The sequence below is a fragment of the Schistocerca americana genome, chromosome 6 (assembly GCF_021461395.2).
Source record: "Schistocerca americana isolate TAMUIC-IGC-003095 chromosome 6, iqSchAmer2.1, whole genome shotgun sequence".
NCBI classification, from domain to species: Eukaryota; Metazoa; Arthropoda; class Insecta; order Orthoptera; family Acrididae; genus Schistocerca; species Schistocerca americana.
Genome location: NC_060124.1, coordinates 607790178 through 607812180, shown reverse-complemented (window position 1 = coordinate 607812180; position 22003 = coordinate 607790178). Strand labels below are relative to the sequence as shown.

The 22003-nt window shown below is 42.3% G+C and overlaps 1 protein-coding gene across 2 annotated transcripts in view; it reads right to left on the bottom strand.

Moving 5' to 3' along the window:
* LOC124619243 (cadherin-99C) overlaps positions 1 to 22003 on the bottom strand; it is a 627922-nt gene that overhangs the window by 22416 nt on the left and 583503 nt on the right. For both annotated transcript variants that reach the window (XM_047145486.1, XM_047145488.1), the window contains exons 19-22: positions 17938 to 18054; positions 17607 to 17853; positions 17334 to 17485; positions 17099 to 17239 (exon numbers count right to left, since the gene is read on the bottom strand). In XM_047145486.1, the coding sequence (XP_047001442.1) occupies positions 17099 to 17239; positions 17334 to 17485; positions 17607 to 17853; positions 17938 to 18054 (657 nt within the window). The remainder of the gene's footprint in view (positions 1 to 17098; positions 17240 to 17333; positions 17486 to 17606; positions 17854 to 17937; positions 18055 to 22003) is intronic.

The following is a 22003-nucleotide window of genomic DNA, read 5'->3' as shown; positions in this document are numbered from 1 at the left end:
GTAGTTTGTCTGACTTCTGGATTTGAAGTGAAATCGCCACCCCAAAGAGGTATCTGATGGGAGAATTATGTGCCAGCAGTATTCTCACAGAAAGGCACTTACTCAAAAACTCCAACCGTGTTGTCAAGACGCTCGCAGCAGGCCAGCAGCCATCTTATGGAGAGGCAATAACTGAACGCCAGAAGGAGTGCCATACTAGCACGTCTGCAGTATGCCTGTTGTAAAGCAAATTGGATGTAATTACTGTTTCCAGGAGCAAGGCGATTGGGAAAGAGTTGCAGAAAGCCCTCAGCTTAGTCTCGCAAAAAAACTACCGGACATCCAGAAGAAGTTCCATGGTGACATTCTTGCTAAATGTCAGCAGCACTGTCATAGAAAGGCACTTGCGGAAATACTCCAACAGTGTCATATAGATGGTTGTCGGAGGATAGTAACTGTCTTAAGGGAGACAATAACTCAATGCCAGATGGGAGTATCATATTGAGATGTCTGCAGAATGCATATTGTGTTGCAGTGGCAAAGCGATTTCTACATCCCAGAAGCAATGTGATGGAGAGTCTGCTGCAGTAAGCTACATGCCGTGTCTCAGAGACAGATCATTGGATGCCCAGAAGAGGTTCTATGGTGAGATCCTGGCTTAATGACTGCACCATTATCATAGCAAGGCATTTGCAGAAATACTCCAACAGTGTCATAGACACCCTTGCTGTCAGCCAGCAGCCGTGGGATGGAGAGGCAATTCGTGAAGGGCAGCCATAATGCTACGGTGGGGCATCTGCAGAATGTCTGTAGTGGGCTGACGGTGAAGCATCCTCTGCATCCCAGCACCGGTGTGAGGGAGCGAGGATTACAGTAAGCCAGCAGTTGTGCTGCGGTTATGAACTACTGGACACCCAGAAGAGGTTCACGATGAGACCGTAGCCGAATTCCAGTGGCAGTGTCATAGAAATACGCTATCACCGTGTCTGCAGCAGTGTCATAGAGACATATGCAACAGGCCAGCACCCGTGTGATGGAATGGCAATTCTGGAGGGGAAGCATTAGTGTGATGGTGAGGCATCTGCAAAATGCTTATAGTAGTGCAGTGGTGAGGCAATTTCTGTGTACCTGCAGCAATATGATGGAAAGAGTTTTACAGTAAGCTAGCAGCTTTGTCTCACAGACAGATTATTCCACACCCACAAGAGGTTCCACGGTGAGACCCTTTCTAAATACCATCAACATTAGTGTAAAAGGGCACTTGCAGAAATACTCCGACAGTGTCGTGAAGACACTTGTAATAGGCCAGCAGCCATGTCAAGGAGAGGAAGTGATATAACGCTAGCAGGAGTCTCATATTGAGGCATCCCAGAATGACTATTCTATTGCAATGAAAAAGCAGTTACTTTGTATGAGTATCAATGTGATGGGAAGAGAGTTACAGCAAGCCATCTGCTTTGTATCGCAGAAAGACTGCTGCACACGCAGAAGACATTCCGTGGTGACAATCTAGCAGAATGTCATCGGCAGTCTCAGAGAAACACACTTGCAGAATGACTACAGCAGTGTCATAGAGACACTTTCTATAGACCAGTACCCGTGAGACGGAGAGGTGATTTGTGAAGGGCAGCATAGTGTCACGGTGAGGTGTCTGCAGAATGACTGTAGTAGTCCGACGGTGAAGCTACTTCTGTGTCCCATCGTCAATGTGACGGAATGAGGGTCACAGTAAGCCAGCAGCTGTGCCTCAGTTACAAACTACTGGACACCCAGATACGTTTCCATGGTGAGAATGTTGCAGAGAGATAGGAGCCACGCAGACCTCAGCAGTGTGATGGATAGACATTTGCAGTTGCCCGGAAATGGTGAGATGGAAAAGCACATCTTGATCGGCAACGGGTATGTCATTGAGAGGCATCTGTAGAATGCATATAGTAGTGCAAACTAAACTAAACTCTGCCCAAACAGGCTCTGAAGGCCCAATGGTACCAACTGCCTGGCTTGTCATCCTCAGTCCTCAAGCATCACTGGATACGGACATGGAGAGACCTACAGCTAACAAGACTGGAACTACTACTTCTCAATCAAGTAGCTCCTAGTTTGCCTCACAAGGGCTAAGTGATAGTAGCGCAAAGGCAAAGCAATTTTAGTGTCCCAGCAACAATGAGATGGTACACAGGTTGCAGTAAGTTAGAAATTGTGCTTTGGAGACAGACGATTGGACACCCAGAAAAGGTTCCCTTGGTGAAACCTTTGCTAAATGCCAGCAGCATTCACATAGAAGGGCACTTGCAGAACTACTCCAACAGTGTTGTCAAGATACTAGCAGTAGGCTAGCAGTAGCGTTGTAGAGAGGCAATAACTGAACACCACCAGGAGTGTCACATTAAGACACTGCAGAATGCCTGTAGTATTGCCCTGGTGAAGCAATTTCTACGTCCCAGACTCGACGTGTTTTATCGAGTGTTACAGTAAGCTGGCAGATGGGACTCGATTACAGACTACTGGACACGCAGATGTGGTTCGATGATGAGATCGTTGCAGAATAGTAGGAGCCGTTGCACACTTCAGCAGTGTGATGGATTGAGATTTTCTGTTGCCCAGAAATGGTAAGATGGAGAAGCATTTCTAGAACAGCAACAATAGTGTCACTGAGAGTCATCTGCAGAATCCCTATATTAGTGTAAAGGAGAAGCAATATTAGTGTCCCAGCAACAATGAAATGCCACAAGAGTTACAGTAAGCAAGCAACTGTGTCTCAGAGGCACATTGTTGGACACACAGACAAGGTTCCATTATGAGACCCTTGCTAAATGCCAGCAGCAATCTCACAGATATGCACATGCAGAAATACTGGAACAATGTCGTTCAGACACTTGCAGTAGGCCAACAGTCATGTTATGGAGAGGTATAACTGAGTGCCAGCAGATTTGTCATATTAAGGTGTTTGCAGAATGCCTATTCTACTGCATGGCAAAGTGATTACTGCTTCCCAGGAGCAATGCAAGGGGGAGGGATTTACAGAAGGCCTTTGCCTTATTCTCCCAAAAAGACTACTGGACGTGCAGAAGAGGTTGTATTTTGATAGCCTTGCTAAATGTCGGCAGCATTGTCATAGAAAGGCACTTACTGAAATACTCCTATAGTCTCATGGAGATGCTTGTAATAGGAGACTAGCCGGGTTGTGGGAGGTAATGACTGAACACCAATGGGCTGCAATATTGATCCATCTGGCTGCTGGCATACTAATCCATCACTGATGGAGAGGCATTTCCTGAGGGGCAGAATGACTATTCTATTGCAATGGTGATGCAGTTATTGTGTACGAGTATCAAGGTGATGGGGAGAGAGTTACAAAAGAAATCAGTTTCGTATCACAGAAAGACTGCTTGACATGCAGAAGATAGTCCATGGTGAGACCCTAGCAGAATTCCAGAAGCAGTGTCAGAGAAATGGATTTGCAGATTGACTCCAGCAGTGTCATAGAGACACTTGTTGTAGGCCAGCACCCATCAGATAGAGAAGTGATTCCTGAAAAGCAGCATTGTTTCATTGTGAGGTGTCTGCAGATCGACTGTATTAGTCTTGATAGCAATGCAAGTTCTGTCTCCCATAGTCAGTGTGAGGGAGCGAGGTTACAGTAAGCCGGTAGCTGTGCCTCAGTTACAAATGGGCACCCAGATGTGATTTCACAGTGAGAATATTGCAGAATGATAGAAGCCGTCGCAGCTCCAGCAGTGTGTTGGAGAGACACTGTAGTAACCCATAAAACGTTGAGATGGGAAAGAATTTCTAGAACAGCAACTACAGTGTCATTGAGAGACCTCTGCAGAATGTCTGTGGTAGTGCAACGTCAAAGCAATTATGGTGTTCCAGCAGCAATGAGATGACACGAGATTTAAAGTAGGCTAGCAGCTGTGCATCAGACAGTTTATTGGACACCCAGAACATGTTCTGTTGTGACATCCTTGCTAAATGCGAGCACCACATTCATAGAAAGGCACTCACTGAAAGACTCCAATGACATCGTCGAGACTCCTGCAATAGGCCAGCAGCCGTCTTATGCAGAGGAACTACTGAACACTAGTGGGATTATCTTATTAAGGGGTCTGCAGAATACCTGTTGCAAAGCAAATCCGATGGCTTTGCTGTTTCCCAGGAGCAATGGGATGGGGGGAGAGTTACAGATAGCACACAGCTTAGTTTTGCTAAAAGACTACTGGATATCCAGAAGAAGTTTCACAGTGACATCCTTGTTAAATGTCAGCAGTATTGTCATAGAAAGGCACTTGTAGAAATACCTTGTGTCTTGGAGCCACATTAAGGGAGGTAATAACTGAACCCCCGTGGGAGTGTCATATTGAGCCGTTTACAGAATGTCTATTGTATTGTAATGGCAAAATGACTTCCATGTCCTAGCAGCAATGTGATGGAGGGAGTGTTACAGCAAGCTACATGATGTGCCTTGAAACTGGAATATGGAACACCCAGAAGAGGTTCCATTGCGAGACCCTTGCTAAATGCTGACAGCATTATTGTAGTAAAACACTGGCAGAAATACTACAGCAGTCATAGAGGCAGTTACCAGCACCCATGAGATGGAGAGGTGATTCCTGAAGGGCAGGCATAATGTTGTGGTGAGGCGGCTGCAGAATACCCACAGTTGTCTGATGGCGAAGCTACTTCTATGTCCCAGCACCAATGTGAGGATAGGAGAGCTACGGTAAGCCGGGTGCTGTGCCTGTGTTATGAACTACTGGACATCTAGATGTGGTTTCATGGTGAAAACACGGCAGAATGATAGGAGTCATCAAAGATTTCAGCAGTGTGTTTGACTGGAAATGGTGAGGTAGAGAAGCATTTCTAGAATGGCAACAAGAGTATCATCAAGAGTCCTCCACAGAATGTCTATGGTTGTGCAATGGTGAAGCTATTGTGGTATAGCAGAAGCAATGAGATGGTGTGAGTTTTACAGTAAGCTAGCAACTGTGCCTCGGAGACAGTTTATTGGACACCCAGAACAGGTTCAATGCTGATGTTCTCGCTATATGTAGGAAGCATTCTCACAGAAAGGCACACACAGAAATACCCCAACAATGTTGTCGAGACACTTGTGGTAGTCTGGCAGCTGTGTTACAGAGAGGCAATAATGACACAACCAATTGAGTCGTATTAAAGCTTCTGCAGAATGCCAATTGTAAAGCATATCCAATGTGATTATTGTTCCCCAGGAGCAATGCAATGGAGAGATTGTTACAGAAAGCATTCAGCCTAGCCTAACAAAAAAGACTACTGGAAGTCCAGAAGAGATTCCATTGTGAGACCCTTGCAAAATATCAGCAGCACTGTCACAGAAAAACAATTGCAGAAATACTTTAGCAGTGTCGTACTGACACTTGCCGTAGGCCAGCACCCGTGAGATGGAGAGTGAATTCCTGAGAGGCAGCATTAGTATCGTATTAAAGCGTCTGCAGAATGCCGGGTGTAACGCAAAACCAGTTCCCGGGAGCAATGCGATGGGGAGAGACGTACAGAAAGCCTTCAGTTTAGTCTCACAAAAAGATTACTCGACAGCCGGAAGAGGTTCCACGGAGAGACCTCACTAATTTCTCCCCAGCATTTTCATAGAAAAGCATGTGCAGAAATACTCCAACTGTGTCACAAAGATACTTGTAGTATGCCATTAGCCGTATTATGGGAGGCAATAACTGAATGCCAATGGGAGTTTTATATCAAGCCCTCTGCAGAATGCCTACTGTATTGCAACGGTGAAGCGATTTCTGTGTCCCGGCAGCAATGTGACGGAGAGAGTGTTACAGTAAGCTACACGCAGTGACTCGGAGAAAGATTATTAAATCTCAGGCATGGCCTGCACCTCAATAGGTATGGGAAGGGGAGGCTGGCTAAGCTTATAGGTGACAGTGTAGTGGGTGGTGGTGGTGGTGGTAGTGGTGTCACTCATGGAAAAATTCCTATAGTAGATGGTGTTAGAGCTGCACCTTTTTTAGACTGAAGTCAGCTGATAGGTATACCTGCTTAAAGCAAGTGCCTCTAACTAAGGGCTCACCTCCAGAGGATGTAATGTTTCCAAGTAGAGAAGGAATTAGCATATTTCATCAAAATATAAGAGGTATTAGAGATAAAGTTAGTGAACTGCTAATAGATGCTAACTCTGAAATTATTGGTATATCTGAGCACCACTTAAATAATTTGATAATTCAGAGGCTTCCTTTACCAGGCTACAGATTAGCTGGCTGTTTCTCAAGGAGTTCCTTGCGGGGTGGGGGAGTGGCTCTGTACGTAAAAAACAGTATTTCATTTGAGACCATAGACATATCACGACACTGCACTGAACAGATATTTGAAAGTTGTGCAGCATTAGTTGAATTTAGTGAAACTAAACTTCTAATTGCTGTTGTTTATAGGTCCCCTAACTCTGACTTCAGAGCATTTTTGCTTAAGCTAGAGAGGATTCTTGATTCACTTTGTAGGAAGTACCAGAAAGTAGTTCTATGTGGTGACTTCAATATTAATTTTGTACACGATTGTGCATGAAAAAGGATGTTGGTAGATCTCCTAAATTCATATGATCTGATGCAAACTGTGTTTTTTCCAACTAGGGTGCAGGGGAACAGTAGCACAGTTATAGACAATATTTTTATTCATTCTTCATTACTAGATGGGCATTCTGTTAGTAAAAGGGTGAATGGCCTTTCAGACCATGATGGACAAATTTTAACACTAAAAGGTTTTTGTACTCTAACCAATGTCATATTTAATTACAAACTATGTAGGAAAGTTAATCCAACAGCAATAGAGAGTTTTTCAAAACTTGTCAAGGAACAAGAGTGACAAGATGTTTATAGTGCCGATAATATAGATGATAAATACAATGCTTTCCATAACACATTTCTCACGCTCTTTGAGAGTTGCTTTCCATTAGAACATTCTAAACGGGGTACTAGCAGTAATGGACAGCCTGGTTGGCTGACTAGTGGGATAAGGATATTGTGTAGAACAAAGCGGGAATTATATCAAAATGTTAGAAGTAGTCACAATCAAGCTACAGTAGCTCATTACAAACAGTATTGTAAGATGCTTAAAAATGTTATTAGCAAGGCAAAAAGTATGTGGTATGCAAATAGAATAGCTAATTCACAGGACAAAATTAAAGCCATATGGTCAGTTGTGAAGGAAGTGTCTGGTCAGCAGCACAAGGTTGACGATATAAAGTCAGTTTGCAGTAATAATATTTCTGTTACTGATAAATCAGATATATGTACAGTATTTAACAACCATTTTCTGAGCATTGCTGGTGAATTAAATAAAAATTTAGTATCTACAGGAAATCATATAAATTTCTTAGCAAATGCCTTTCCGAGATCGACGTCTGAAATACTCCTCTGTGATACAGACAAGAGGGAGATTGAGTCAATAATTAAATCACTGAAGACTGAGGACTCTCATGGTTATGATGGAGTGTCTAGTAGAATATTAAAGTACTGTGCTGCACATGTTAGCCCTGTATTTAGCCATATTTGTAATTTTTCCTTTAGGAATGGTCAGTTTCCTGAGCGATTAAAGTACTCAGTAGTAAAGCCACTTTATAAAAAGGGAGAAAGGGATAATGTAGGTAATTTTAGACCTATTTCTATGCCATCAGTGTTTGCAAAAGTTATTGAAAAGGCTGTGTATGTAAGGTTAATTGATCATTGTATATCACACGATTTGCTATCAAATGTACAGTTCGGCTTTAGAAGTCGTTTGACAACTGAAAATGCTATATTCTCTTTTCTCTGTGAGGTACTGGATGGGCTAAACAAAAAGTTTCGAATGCTTGGCGTATTTTTTGATTTAACAAAGGCATTTGACTGTGTTGGGCTCTGAGTACTATGGGACTCAACTGCTGAGGTCATTAGTCCCCTAGAACTTAGAACTAGTTAAACCTAACTAACCTAAGGACATCACAAACATCCATGCCCGAGGCAGGATTCGAACCTGCGACCGTAGCGGTCTTGCGGTTCCAGACTGCAGCGCCTTTAACCGCACGGCCACTTCGGCCGGCTAGACTGTGTTGATCACACAATATTGCTCCAGAAGTTGGACCATTACGGAATAAGGGGAGTAGCTCACAATTGGTTCACCTCTTACTTTAGCAACAGGCAGCAAAAGGTCATTATTCACAATGTTGATAACGGCTGTGATGTGGGATCTGAGTGGGGTACTGTCAAGTGGGGGGTGCCCCAGGGATCTGTGTTGGGGCCGCTCCTGTTCCTTATTTACATAAATGATATGCCCTCTAGTATTATGGGTAACTCTAAAATATTTCTGTTTGCTGATGACACTAGCTTGGTAGTAAAGGATGTTGTGTGCAACATTGACTCGGTTTCAAGTAGAGCACTACATGACCTCAGTTCATGACTTGCAGAAAATAAACTAACGTTAAATCACAGTAAGACTTAGTTTTTACAGTTCCTAACACACAATTCAACAAAACTTGACGTTTTAATCTCACAGAACGGGCATATGATTAGTGAAACTGAACAGTTCAAATTTCTAGTTGTTCAGATAGATAGTAAGCTGTCGTGAAAAGCCCACATTCAGGATCTTGTTCAAAGACTTAATACTGCCATTTTCACTATTCGAACGGTATCGAAAGTGAGTGATATTTCGACACGTAAATTAGTCTACTTTTCTTATTTTCATTCACTTATGTCATATGGTATTATGTTTTGGGGTAACTCTTCCCATTCTAGAAGGATATTTTTGGCTCAGAAATGGGCGGTTCGGGCAATAAATGGTGTGGGTTCACGAACCTCTTGTCGAACTCTTTTCACGAGTCTGGGTATCTTGACATTGGCCTCTCAATATGTATATTCCTTATTGTCATTTCTTGTTACCAACATTAGTTTATTTCCAAGAATAAGCAGCTTTCACTCGGTTAATACTCGGCAGAAATCAAACCTCCATTTGGATCAGACTTCCTTAACTCTTGTGCAAAAAGGTGTGCAGTATACTGCTGCATCCATTTTCAATAAGCTGCCACTCGAATTCAAAAATCTTAGCAGTAATCCACGCGCTTTCAAATCGAAACTGAAGAGTTTCCTCATGGGTCACTCCTTCTATTCTGTCGAGGAGTTCCTTGAAAACTTAAGATGGTTCTCATTGTATTGCTGATAGCGTTTGCTTAAACGTATGGACTGATTTTCTTTCAGGTTCATGAACATTTATTTTTATCTGTTATTACTTTTTATGTTGTAAGTTCATGTACTGACACGTCCCATGACCTTGGAGATTTGCTCCTCAATTTGGTCCTACGGAACTTGACATTTAATTAAAAATAAATAAAAATAAAAATCAGAAGAGGTTCCACAGTGAGACCCTACCCTAATGTAAACAGCAGTATAAAAGGAATACACGTGTAGAATGATTCCAGCAGTGTGACAGAGACTCTTTCAGTAGCCCAGAGCTGTGAGACAGAGAGGAAATTCCAGAGGACAGCATTACTGTCACGACAAGGCATCTGCAGAGAACCGTCAGTAGTGCAACGCTGAAGCAATTTCTGTGTCCTGGCGTCAATCTGAGGGTGCGAGGGTCACAGTAAGTGGCAGCAGTGTCTTGGTTGCAAACTACTGGACATCCTGAAAAGGTTCTGTGGTGAGGTAGTAGCTGAATGCCAGCAGCAGAATCATAGAAATACACTAGCAGAGTGACTCCGACAGTGTCGTACAGACATACGCAATGGGGCCCTTGTCGTACGGAGAGGCATTTCATGAGGGCGGCACCAGTGTCACGGTGAGGTGTCTGTGGAATGCCTACAGTGGTGCAACGGCAACAAAATTTATACGTCCCGGCAGCAATGTGACGGAGAGAGTGTTACAGTAAGATAGCAGCTTTGCCTCGGAGATAGATTACTGGATACCCGAAAGGAGGTTCCACGGTGAGACTCTTCCTAGTTGCCAGCAGCATTAGCACAGAAGGGCACTCACAGAAATACTCCGACAGTGTAGTAGCCCAGCAGCCGTGCCACGGAGAGGCAACAATGTAACGGTAGCGTCCGTGTTGTACTGAGGTGTCTGCAGAATTACTATTATATTACAGTGGTGAAGCAATTACTGTGTCCCAGAAGTGAAGTGGTGCAGAGAGAGTTACGGTGAGCCGTCGGCCTCGTCTCACAGGAGGACTGCTGGATGTCCGGAAGATGTTCCACGCTGAGACCCTAGTGGAATGGCAGTAGCAGTCTCAGAGAACCACACTCGCTACAAGATTCCGACAATTGCGTAGGGACACTTGCTGTAGGCCAGCATCCCTGAGATGGAGAGGTGATTCCTGAAGGGCAGCCACAGTATCACGGTGAGGCATCTGCAGCATGGATGCAGTAGTCTAACGGTGAGCAATTTCTGCGTCCGAGTCTCAATGTGTCGGTACGAGGGTTACAGTACACCGACAGCCATTCCTCGGTTATGGACTACTGGACACCCGCGTGTGATTCGATGGAGAGATCGTTGCGGAACAGCCGGAGACATCACACACTCTGACAGTGTGACAGAGAGACATTTGCAGTAGCCCAGAAACTGTGAGATGGAGAAGCATATCTAGAACAGCAAAAGGAGTGTGATTGAGAGGCATCTGCAGAATGCCTATAGTAGTGCAACGACGAGGCAATTTTACTGTCCCGGCAGCAATAAGTTGATGCAGATTTGTAGTAAGCTAGCAGGTGTGCTTTAGCGAAAGATTATCAGATGCCCACAAGAGGTTTTGTGGTGAGACCTTTGTCTAATGCCAGCAGCACACCGTCTGTGTGAGGTAGCGAGGGATAACCCTTCAACTGCTCTGCACGTGTTAATGTGCACACCTCCATACCTGTCCCTGTGTGCTCTGAACATGTTTACGCACACCACCAGTCCTTCTACCTGGTACTCTGGATGTGTCTACGTGTCTACATGTTCAGAGTACCGGATAGAAGGACTGGTGGCACACGTAAACACGTTTGGAGCACATGGGGACAGGTACGGAGGTGTGCACATTAACACGTGCAGAGCAGTTAAAGGGTTAAAGGAAGCCGGCAGGTGTGCCAGATATGGTTGCGTGGCAGGAATGTTGCAGAATGATAGGAATCATCAAAGACTTTAGCAGTGTGATTGACATTTGCAGTTGTCAAGAAACGACAAGACTGAGAAGCATTTCTAGAACTGCAACAGGACGTCATTGGCAAGTGTGTGCAGAATTCCTACAGCAGTGCAAAAGCAAAGCAATTTTAGTGTCCCAGCAACAATGAGATGGCACGAGTGTTAGAGTAAGTTAGCAACTGCGCCTCGAGGACAGATTACTGGGCACCACGTGAGGTTCCGTCGTGAGACCGTTGCTAAATACCAGCAGCACTGACACAGAAAGGCACTTGCAGAAATATTCCGACAATGTTGTCGAGATACTTGCGCCGGCCGTTGTGGCCGAGTGGTTCTAGGTGCTACGGTCTGGAAGTACGTGACTGCTACGGACGCAGGTTCGAATCCTGCCTCGGGCGTGTATGTGTGTGATGTCCTTAGGTTGGTTAGGTTTAAGTAGTTCTAAGTTCTAGGGGACTGATGACCTTAGAAGTTAAGTCCCATAGGGCTCAGAGCCATTTGAACCATTTTTTGAGATACTTGCAGTAGGCCAGCAGCTGTGTTATGGAGAGGCAATAACTGAACGTCTCCAGGAGTGTCATATTAAGGTTTCTGCAGAATGCCAGCTGTAAAGAAAGTCCAGTGCAATTAATGTTTGGCAGGAGCAATGCAATGGAGTGAGAGCTACAGAAAGCCACACATATTTAACAGAACACATGAATACAATATTTCCAGAGATGTGAAAAGCTTTGTCTAATAATTTCAAACAAATGTCAGAAGAATCTAATCACAAATTTGTGGAAGAAAATATTGTTGATGGAAGGTGCAAAAGATTATGTGCACTGCAGTTCAGCACACAAAATGAGTGATGCAAAGGATGAGTAACAACCAGAAATAGTGAGGTCAGATGCAGATGAGCAAATAATATGCGACATCTGTGAAGTAATCACTGGAAGTACCGATGTAATTGACAAGGCCTCAAATTACATCAATGTTGTGTTACATTAGGGGGCTGATCTGCCACCGCAAGAAGCAGTTGTGCCACAATGTGAAGTTGTAGATGGGGATAGCGGCAGCACTGCAACAGAATGTGTCAATCCCAGCTCGTCAGTAATTGATAGAAATGAGATACCTGATGTGGGACAGTGCAGGGTCAAAATGTCACATGTTGCAACACAATTACAGAATGCATCATTTGACACAGTACTGGTAAATTCATTGCTCACAAATTTTAGACTGTTATGTGATCCAGACAATACAAGAAACTTAAGGTCACGTAAAAGACGAAAATGGCAGGGATGCACTCACACCAGAAAACACACTTGTAAATTTAAATTGGTTCATGTCAGAATGCACAAAATGTTTGGATACAAGAAGGAGTGATTTGGCATCAAATATAAAGTCAGACACCAGAATGAGATTTTCACTCCGCAGCGGAGTGTGCGTTGATATGAAACTTCCTGGCAGATTAAAACTGTGTGCCCGACTGAGACTCAAACTCGGGACCTTTGCCATTCGCGAGCAAGTGCTCTACCATCTGAGTGAAAATCTCATTCTGGTAACATCCCCCAGGCTATGGCTAAGCCATGTCTCCGCAGTCTCCTTTCTTTCAGGAGTGCTAGTTCTGCAAGGTTCGCAGGAGAGCTTCTGTAAAGTTTGGAAGGTAGGAGATGAGATACTGGCAGAAGTAAAGCTGTGAGGACCAGGCGTGAGTCGTGCTTCGGTAGCTCAGATGGTAGAGCACTTGCCCACCAAAGGCAAAGGTCACAAGTTCAAGTCTCGGTCAGGCACACAGTTTTAATCTGCCAGGAAGTTTCATAAAGTCAGACACAGAAAATCTGTCAGTGATCAAATGGAAAACAGAATCAGACATAGATGTGATGTCAGAGAGTTTGTATTAGTTTTGTGTTAACCCAAAGCTTTGACAAGTGTGGAAAAATGTGAGGGAAAAGTGATAAGCTGTACAGTTGGATTTCATACTGAGGATAAATTCAAGTAAGAAACTGAGATATTTATTCAGACAGATCAGCAGTGGATATAAATGAGTTGAGCTACAGTTGTGGTAATTATTTTGAGATATGTATAATGAATGGTAGTGTCAATGTTTGATAAGTACAGGCCATGATAATTTAGTAAGATAATAACACTGACAGCATGTTTCCATGAGTGGGAAATACCGTAAAACTGCACAGGTAGCATTAGAATGCATGCAATAAATTCCAGGAATGAGAGATAAGAACATACTATAAGATTTTTGTAGTAGCAACCCATCTGGACGATGGGAGTGAAATATTATTATAAGTTATTATTTTGTTGATGAAGTGTTGGTTGTGTTGAAATAAGTAATGTAAGAGGAACACACCTTTGGAAAAGAAGCATCATCATTAATATTTAATGAAGGTTCATAAAAAATTGATGTACTGAAGTGAGTTGATGAGCTTTTGTGAGAGAGAAGTTATGGTTTATTGCGGGAAGATATTAAGATACCATCATATATTAAGATTATGCACTCATGGAGAAAGAAGTAAGAAATGACATTGTAGTAATTGAGCACTCGAAGATATGCCAAGGAAAAAATGAGAGACATAATGAGGACATAACGAGTACACACAATGCACAGCTTGAATATAGCTCAAAGTTTGCACCATCAGGCTCCACCCATACCCGACACTGATGGAGTATTGAATGCCGGACATTCTTGAGCAATTCAGGAGTTCCTCTGAGTGCAGCAGTTGCTCAGAGGATTCTTGCAAATGATTCATTTCAGACTCCACAGGATTGTGATACATGAGAGATTTGTTCTGTTCACAGGCATTTGAACAGGTAATTCCCACATTGATGGACTGGGTGGGCATCATGGACCAGTTCCCTAGCCCCCACCTATACTGAATTTAGATGAGGAGCCATGAAATCTCTCAGATATCGTGATCCCCTGGAATGTGAAATGGATCTCATCACAAGAATCGACTGCACAACTGCTACAATCAAAGAAACACCTACTTTGTTTAAGCCTGTCCAGCAGTTAATGTTCCATTGGCGTCAGGCATGCATGGCATCTGATGGCGCAAACTTTTATCATCTGTTGTAGCATTAAATGCTGTCTGTATTCATGCTGTATGTCATGGGTGCTCATTAGATCCAATAACTGTTTCAAATAAATTACTCTCTTGTTTCCTTTCAGACCCTCATCCTCTGCTAAACTTTACCGTAGATGTTTGTGGCCAATGGATAGGTTTGATAGCTGACAATATTTGAAAATGTAAGGTTTTGTTTTTTCTTTTCAGAATGTCACTGTCATCAATGTATGGGTAAAGGTACAAATCATTTACAATTGTACATATATTAAGAAAAGCTCAAATTTAAGGACTTGTATTACAGTGGCTATATAAATTGCAGATGAGCACTGACACAAACATGGAGTAAAACTATTTGAATATAAAGACAATTTTGGAGTTTACCTCCAGACCACTGTGACTAAAATGCAAAAAATTAGACTCTGTAAATAATTTTCTGCACCTAAGATGAATGTTGTGTAATGGGCCTTCGGACAGAGACCTGGCTTCCCTCTCTCCCAGGCCCTGACCACTCCTAAAGGAGGTGTGCAGGTGCCTACGAGCCGAAAAGGAATCATCCCTTTCCAGGACATTCACACTGTCATCCACCAGATTGTTTTTCTGTATCTTCAGAAGGACTGCAAACACCTTTCGAAACTGGAAATAAGATATTTGCAGTGTACCAGACAGGGCTATAATTGGATTCTTATACCGGACACAATACACTAATGTGAAATGATGATAAGCAGTTTGCTAAGGGGAAGAATGCCTGCTGTGAATGCCTTTTCACATCTCTCTTCCTGAGAGGAGTGTGGGAAAAAAATGCACTGAAGCGGACTGGTGACATGGAGCTTGCCCAGTGAAGGAATACTAGCCAATGTAAGGTCTCTGTACGGTCCTACCTTCTTACCATGATAATTTGGAAATTTTGGGCAGGAAAAAATGTTTAATAATGGTAGCGAACAATAAAGATCAAGAAGAAGAATATGATCGAGCCAATCAAATGTACAGACGCAACCATCCACATAAGTCTGGAGGATGTAAAGGCATTGCCCTGGAAGGACTTGTGTAGAGCCGAGGAAGAAAACACGTGTTGTCCACGGGGAAAAGAAAAAAACTCCTGCTGACTGGTGAGAGACGCGTTTGTCTCCTGAGCACCTTCTCGCACACCGCCAAAGCCGGGTACCCACCTCTGACCACTATCAGACTTGCCTCAGCCACTGACTATGTGCCGCTACCGAAGCGTTGCCAGTTCTCTGCAGCACACCTCCCTCGTGTTGATATCAGCCAGCTCACCACCCATTAAAAATGCACTACAACTCAATCATAATCTAAACACTAAGTAACAGCCCTGAGAATTTTGTAACTGATAAAGGGCAAGTTATTATTTCGTTCTCTTAGGTGACTTGTACATTTATTTGAATAACTGTAGTCCAAAGGCATTTTGCTTCACCAATAAGTATTTATGACTTATCTCTTTAAATTCTTCCTGCTGGCACTCCAAATAATTTTCACTGAATGTGCTAATGTTGTACTCAAGTGCTATTTTATATATGTTGTAATGGCCTTAAAAATTTTGACCACTACAAGATCCAGCCTAGTCTCAATGCATTGTGATTGGTTACAAGAATATAGTGGTTAGCAGATAGTAATGTTCTACTATTAATATGCAGTGACCTAATAAGATCTGAAACTGACTAAGGAAGCATGTTATTCTGCAGAGGCAACAGGAATTCAATTTCGGAACTGAGAAAACTCTAATTTAGCTGCATCAGGACACGCCTAGGAGCTACATGTTCATTCAACAGCAACAAATGCACCGTTAATGGAAGCCACAGAAATGTCCGATGCCTTACAATGGAAATTAATGATGGATATATTGCTCCCAAAACTACTTTCTGTAACTGAGTACCCACTGAGACAGAAATTTGCAGATGGTTTCCAGATGACATGAGTAGACAGAGAATAAACACTACTCTAAAAACATAATTGCGTACAAGCTCCATAAATTTAAAGAACATTTTACCAAATCATCAAGGAATGCTACCATATCCTAATACAGATTACAAACATAACAAAATTATTTCAGTTGCTGATGTCTTCTACTTCCCAACAAAAACAAATGCCCGCACAGAATAATTAGTAAAACCTGCACTGCTGATAATTACCCAGAATACTTCCACAGTAATGCTGATGGGTCCAAAACCCCAGGGAGTGGCAGAGTGGACTGCACTTTTCTGTAGGCAAGCACAGGTTACAAGACACTGTTTTCACTTCCCAGTGAAACTTATAGCTTTTTGGCAAGGAAGTCCCATAATTAGCATGAGATTTAAGTACAGATCATTTTCTAACCATCTTCACTGAATACACATTCAAGATAATCTTCATTGAAAAAGTGATTGAATATCTGTATGGGATATCAAACTTTTTTTTTTTTCTAATATAAACTGTATGCAAACCAGCAAGCCAATTTCATGCAATGACTAATCAGATCTCATCAACCTTTACCAGCTACTATAGCAACTCTACTTCATCAAAATAATGTATTTGTTTTAAAAGTAATTATGAAATTTGTAGATACTTGTAATCTTACTAACTAAAACTCCAGAACACAGAGATGGCCTACAGGTCAAAAGTCTCAAAAACAATAATAATATTATCACTAGAGCAGCAGGAAGCAGAGGAGCTGTTTTTCTCCAGACACAAATACATATAGACTGCTACTCACTGTAAAGATGACATGCTGAGCTGCATTTAGACACAATGAAAAGACACTTACACATTAGCTTCCAGCCAAAGCCTTCTTCTGAAAGGGAAACACATACACACATTCATTCATAAAAGCATGCACATCTCATGCACACATGATTGCCATCTCTGGCTTCTCAAACCAGCATGAATGAATGAATGAACAAGTTACACACAAAGAGGTTTATTAGTTATATGGAATATTTCACTTACTTTAACCTGCAAAACAGATGTCCCAATAGGTGAATCTGCTGCAATTGCCCCAAAGTATTTTCCCTTTGAAAATTTTTGGTCTGGTTCTGGGAATATAAATTCAGGTTTGTTGTCATTCACATCAACAACCTGAATCTTAACCTGGAATGTAAGAACCATAGTCCAGAAGATTAGACTTATCAATTACCTCAATAAGTAGACAGTACAAAGATATAAAATTCTCACGTTTACTTACAGTAGTGCTGTTTCTCATCTGATTCACCAAACCAGAAAGAGTGTCTAGCTTTATAGCCACCTGATACTGTTGCACTTTTTCATGGTCCAGACCAGCAGTTCTTAACCTTAATTCACAGTTCCGATCCTTTGTCACATTTGTGTAGAAGAGACCTTATAAATGAAATGAGAGTAAGTCTATTAATTTTGCTGTGATAATAATGACAGTTAATGAAAACTACCTTTTTGAGGAATATGTTGTTTGTAGTTGATTTAAGATGCACTGAAGACTAACCTTGAATATCACCATCTGTTATTGTGCACCGAAGAGGAGCTATGTCTTGAGCTCTGATGTTCAAAATCGTAAGTGTCTTTATAAGGGTGCCTGCAGTTGCATTCTCAGGAATCTCTACAGTATAAGAAGTGTCAGCAAAGCCCAGCCCTTCATCTGGTGGAACAGTTGCCACGTGGCGAACATAAACAGGCACTGATGTCACAGATGACAACTGTGGTTCACCGAGATCATAGGCTTTAATATCGACCTAGAAAAAATAAAAGTGGTAATGTACAAAGCACTGCAGAGCTTTACACTAGTGAAAATTTGCATTTACCAAAATATTACTTACTTGGTATTCATTGAGTGTTTCTTTCCGTAGGTCATCTCGAACGTGTATAACACCTGTATCAGAATCAATCTGGAAGTATTTGTTTGCTTTTCCTCTTCCAATAAGTTCATATCGAACCTATGACAAAGAAGTGCAAATTCAGCTCCAATTATTCGTCTGTTATTGTGCATTGCGCATGCTATAACTTTGTTGTAATTTCAACAGAGTTTGATGTAAGAGGGTGTGTCAAGGCCTTAAGCTGATCAAGAATTTGCAGGACTAAGAAAAATAATATAAGCTAGTAAACAATAACACATTGCAGTAAAGTGGTAAACCAGTAAAAACACACAGATTAAAGACAATAAAAGTCAAAATGTAAAATAATCTTTAGTACAATCCATTAATTTCTCCATTGTGTAGAACACCTTTTTTGGACAATTTTGTACCACAGACTTAAAAACTCCTAAGTGAGACAATGTGTGCTTGTGAAGGTAGTGCATTTAAAAGTTAAATTCCCAGGTTTATTTGATTTAATCTAGTAGTAGACTGATTGATCATTTTTTTGTGATGAGCTAACTGTCTTCATTTGTAGTTCCATTGACTTTCTTTTGTACAAAAGGCAATCAAGTACAAATAATGCATACCTGTCATAATACTGAGTTTAGTAATCCTGCCAGATGTGTAAATGGAAGATATGCTTGTACTGATATGCCAAGGTCCAGTGAGAGTGCCTTTGGCAGAAATGTGAACTTCAGTAACAAGCAAAGTTAGGTCACCTGGTGGTGGACACATTTTCTGTTACTATTATCAAACTTTTGTCACTTCCAGTGAACTATGACTTATGCTGTTTACCTGGGCTGATTTAGACTTGTGTGTTATAGTGCTTCAACTAATGTGTGTGTGTGTGTGTGTGTGTGTGTGTGTGTGTGTGTAGTGCGAGCGTGCATTTGTGCGTGCGTGCGTGTTTTTTCTGCCACTGCCAAGCTTAGAAGAAACTTTGCTTAATCTCATACTTACAACAAACTTGCAAGGCAAAGTCATAGTGCTTGAACTTACACTAATTTCAGTCAGGCACTATTGTACTGCACTACATCTCTATTGATTCACCCAATCATTTAATGTACAGGAGTGTATATGATATGGGACAAGCCAAACGGACAAAATGAGAACATATATATACCTAACATTGTTTCTTGTAGTGAACATCACACACATACAGAACTTTAAACACACTTCCCGTTTATTTCCAAGTTAGTGCTACCATATTTCAGTCACTGAGCTGAAAAGGAAGCATAATTTTTTTCCTTGTATTCTTAGATGGGCTACTGGCGCCACTTTTCGCAATTGCATTTTACATATTCCAAATTCATAATACCTAAATTAGGAGTCAGATATGATAACTACAGCATTTACTATGCTACTACTCCTTCCTTCATGAAATATGTTTTGCTGTGTTGCAGTAGTATAACTTACAGCCATTCTTCTGTTCTACAATGGCAGCACAAATGACAACATTTTAACAATGAGTAAAATAAGGGAAAGCAAACAGCATCCAATAGCAGATCGATGCATCGAGCACAGGAACACATAACGGAAAACACCATTCACACTAGCTTTCGAGTGCTATCTCCTTTTCTAGCAACAGTACACAGATTCACACATACAACCATTCAGACCCTCTAATTCACACTCCTATGTCCATGGCAAGACTACTCGTACCCTATTATTAACAGCTGTTGCCTTTGCTGGTGCAATTGGGCATGGAGAAGGGTAGGACACATGGAGGAGGCGGCAGGAAAGAGGCAGGTTCTTGGACAGATGACTCTGTAGCCTCACAACAAAACAAAAAAGAGTACAGAGGGTACAACAAAAAGAGATGTAGGAAGATGGAGAGGGTGCGGGGGGGGGGGGGGGGGGGGGAGGGAGTGGGATAAAGGAGAGAAATGTGAAGATGAAGAGAGAAAAAGGGAGGGGTGAGAGATCTCTCTTCATCTTCACTTTCACTTTTATATTTGTTGATGGGAGCAAAATAAATGGGATGCCATGTTTTAGTAGAAGTCTAGCAGTATTTCTTAAATTAGGCCAGCATAAGGTAGGTAAGTGATTCTTGGTTTCTCTTACTCTAAATCAGTCTCAAACTCTTTCTCAGGCAGTCTTGAATTTGTCTGCAATGCCCACTCAATTTAAGTATCTGAGTACCCATTCCTTCAGAAAACTATTTGTAGGTGCTGTAATTCTTCTGCAAGGCCCTCCTTGTCTGAAAGTGTTCAAGCTCTAAGTACCAGACTCTAGCAGCAAATGTGACAGATGGTGGGGGGCTCAGGGCATCAAGTTAGGGGTCATTGTTCATGGGTTTTCTGTATATGTTGTGACACAGGGGTGCCTAGTCTTTTCTCAACTAATAAGCCAAGGGAAAGGATCCTGGCCCTCTTTCGGAAGTTCCACCATGAATTTTTTATTACAATGGACAGAGTTTAAATGTTCCAGGAACTCATCAAATTTCTTGTTCCACGAGGGCACACCACAAATGTGTTGTGTTGCTTGAGGCTTTACAGGTGGACTAGTGGTAAATATGGTTCTTGGGTGAGACATGGGACGTCGTCATGAAATTTTCACAATATTTTGTCGACATCTTCAGGTGCAGCAAAAACTTTGCTGAGGCTCTGACTGAAGCCCCCTATTTATGCCAGACTGAGAAGAAACTGTGCAGGTGTATTAATGCACCAAATTCAGTGACCAGTAGCGCAAATATCCTGACCAGTAGTGGGGAGACAGCTACGCCACTAGCCAGACGGAGAATGGACAGATTTGACATAAGTGCAGAGGCTGTCAGTCATACTGTACTGTGCCATCAGCCACCCCAGCGCCCTCTGTCAGGAGCTGCCTGCTGACCTATGTGTCCACACTGGCATGTGCCTGTTGTCACCATTGTCAATCGTGTATCTATCTCACCACAGCAGTCATCCCTTGTATGTCCAACAGTTCTTCTTTGCAGTCACTGTGATTTTAACATGGCCAGCACTAGATACCAAGCTGTACTAAGTTATTATCCTGTGTCCCTTTACAGCTGGTTAGCTGAGCTGCAAATTTCCACTCTACCCCAGTATGAAGAGGTAAATGAGATAACTCTGGTGTTTTTGTATTCCACACTGTGCCCTGTACTAAACTCAGGCACTGTAGATTTCTCTGGCAGTTCAGACATGTGTGCTGTTGATGTTCAGTGCTTCTGTTCTAACAGGCTTTTTCAATGTATGCCACCTTGCAGTTACAGGAAATCTTATACAAGGATTATCCACAAAGTACATTACGTTTTCGTTTGTGTCCGTTAGGGGCAGGGCTAGTGCGGCCATCTTGGTGTCATGGCATTCCGCCGCTCAGTCAGCATCCTGCCATGCTAGTGAGAGGTTCGTGCTGTACTCTGTTGAGTTACTGTGACAGTTTGAAATGTCAGCGTTAATTGAAAATGCCGCGAAGTGTGAAGTGCGTGCTGTAATAATGTTTCTGATTGCAAAAAACTGTACACCGATAGAAATCTATTGCCAGCTTTGTGAAGTGTATGGGGACAACATAATCACTGAAGGTGGAGTGCGTCAATGGGTCATACAATTTAAAAATGGCTGAACTAATGTTCACGACGAAGAGCGAAGTGGAAGACCCAGCATAGTGACTGCCGAACTTGTCGAAAAAGTCGATGCCGCGGTCCGTGAAAACCATAATTTCACAATAACGGAACTCTCTATGAGTTTTCCACAAATTTCATGAAGTTTGTTGCACGAAATCATTACCGAAAAGCTTGGTTACCACACATTTTGTGCAAGATGGATACCAAAAATCTTGACAGAGATTCACAAAAATCACCGAATGGCTGCAGCGTTAACGTTTTTGGATGCTTACGAGAAAGATGGCGACTCATTACTCGATCGCATTGTTACTGGTGACAAAACATGGGTTAAGCATGTGAACTGTGAGACAAAATTGCAGTCAATGCAGTGGGGGCTCACAAATTCCCCCCAAAAACCCGAGAAATGCATGCAGACAATGTCGGCAAGGAAGGTGATGCGCGCCCCCTGATGGCGACTGTCTTTTG